The sequence below is a fragment of the Cyprinodon variegatus genome, unplaced genomic scaffold (genome assembly GCF_000732505.1).
Source record: "Cyprinodon variegatus isolate N-32 unplaced genomic scaffold, C_variegatus-1.0 Scaffold447, whole genome shotgun sequence".
Lineage (NCBI taxonomy): Eukaryota > Metazoa > Chordata > Actinopteri > Cyprinodontiformes > Cyprinodontidae > Cyprinodon > Cyprinodon variegatus.
Genome location: NW_015150900.1, coordinates 64,871 through 67,021, shown reverse-complemented (window position 1 = coordinate 67,021; position 2,151 = coordinate 64,871). Strand labels below are relative to the sequence as shown.

General features: G+C 43.9%; 1 protein-coding gene across 1 annotated transcript in view; it reads left to right on the top strand.

Annotated features, from left to right (window-relative positions):
* ap4b1 (adaptor related protein complex 4 beta 1 subunit) overlaps window positions 1-2,151 on the top strand; it is a 34,643-nt gene that overhangs the window by 16,602 nt on the left and 15,890 nt on the right. Inside the window, exons 11-12 of the mRNA XM_015389068.1 lie at window positions 986-1,193; window positions 1,262-1,576. Coding sequence (XP_015244554.1) covers window positions 986-1,193; window positions 1,262-1,576 — 523 coding nt within the window. The remainder of the gene's footprint in view (window positions 1-985; window positions 1,194-1,261; window positions 1,577-2,151) is intronic.

Genomic DNA, 2,151 nt, shown 5'->3' with positions numbered 1-2,151 from the left:
GGGCGCGAAGCAATGAAAATATCATTACAGTAAACCCTCGTTTATCGCGGGGGTTACGTTCCTAAAAGAACCCGCGATAGGTGAAATCCGTGAAGTAGAAACCTTTATTTTTTTAAAGTTATTATACAATGAAATACTCCATACAACATTGAAATCAAGGAACAAAAACTTTTTACAGGCCCAAGCATTTGTTTAACAAATAAAAGTAGCCTACGGTATAGACGTTGTTATTGTCTGGTTATTTTTATTTTTTTTTTTTTACAAATAACTACTGTAGGCTACTGTAAAATAATATAGTTATAAATAAATAAATAATTTTAATCATCAATACGAACTGAAGAGTTAATATTGCGGGGATCAGCACCGCTCGGCCGTGACAGATTGGAACGGGAGAAAATGAAAAATGATTATGAAAAACAATACAAAGTACAGCAGGACAGATAGTGACTGACGTGTGCAGTACAGTATTTCACTGCTGTTCTGACGGAGCATTCTTACTTTGCTCTGTGGCGTTTTTTCTTCTAAAGCCTGCGGTGCAGGTGTGTTTTTTGGAGAGAAGAACATAGTTATCGGTAGTTGTTGTCGCTCTTTTTTCTTCTGGGCCAAAAGATCCTTATAAACCGACATGCCGCCATTGATTATGTTCGATAATAAAGTTTAACAATGCATGATGCAGCACCGTGAAGCAGCGAGACCGTGAAAAGTGAACCGCGTTATAGCGAGGGTTCACTGTACATATTTCGCAAAGGTTTTTCTTTATATTTTAAAAAATATGTAACAAAATTTGTAATTCTTAATAATTCGGAAGTAACTGTAACTGAATTACATATTTTCTCATTGTAACTGTAACGAATTACAGTTTTTTGTAATTAAATTACGTAACGTCGTTACATGTAATCCGTTACTCCCCAACACTGTTTGTAGATAGGAGAAAACAGGGAGGAAATGTCCGGAGATAAATGAATGTGTTGTTGTGGTCCATCAGGGGCGGCAGGCTTTGCTGTGGCTGCTGGGCGTGCACGGCGAGCGGGTGTCCAGCGCCCCCTACACCTTAGAAGCGTATATCGACGGAGTGAGAAGTGAAACGTCTGTGGAACTGAAGATGGAGCTGCTGACGTCCACCATGAGGCTGTTTCTGTGTCGTCCTGCTGAGACTCAGGACATGCTGGGGAGATTGCTGCACTACTGCATAGGTGTGTGTCTGTAGGTGAGAGATAAAAATGATGACTGATGATGGCAATGATGGCAGCTCTGTTTCCAGAGGAGGAGAAGGACGTGTGTGTGCGTGGCCAGGCCCTTCTCTACTACCGGCTGCTGCAGTGTGGGATGGAAGAGACACGGAGGGTTCTCCACGGTCGGAGATGCGACCCCTCAGTGGGCGTCCTGACCGGGCGTCCAGCTGAACCCATCCGCCAGTGGATGAGCAGCTTCAACACGCTGGAGCCTCTGAAACATCGTTCAGGAGAGACAGAGGCAGCCAGCAGGGGGAGCCCAGAGCACCACGCCTCCGTTCCCAAACCCAGCATGGACCTTCCAGACAGCCTGGACTGCAGGTGGCCAGAGGTGGACCATCCAGGTCAGTTAAAACATCTGAATCCTCAAGTTATGCTGAGATGAAAACTTTACTGTTTTCATGTCAGCACGGCTCAAAGTGCTGACCTGAACATATTTCATGGAAACCGAGGCTCTTTACTCTGACCAAATATTTTCACATTCATACGTCGCAGCTAATATACGCAACGGTTGAAACCAGAATCCTTTCCTTTCCCATTGAGTTCCGTCCCAGTGTTCACGGGGATGGACGTCTGTTTCTTTGGCAGGCGTAGAGCTAACAGAACTTTCACACAACAGGATCCATGACTGATAGAGCTGGAAAAATGTATTAGTTGTCAACAGGTCAATTCAGTTCTATTCAGTTTATTTCTATAGCTCCAATTCCCATCATGTCATCTCAGCTCACTTTATAGAGACGATTCAACCAGATCATCCAGTCAGATTGATTCAAAGTTTTCTATCTAAGGAAAACCAGCTGATTGCATCGATTCATTGACTCTTACACTAAGCATGTTTGTAGCGACAGTGGAGAGGAAAAACTCCCTTTGAACAGGAAGAAACCTCCAGCAGAACCAGGCTCAGTGTGAGCGGCCATCT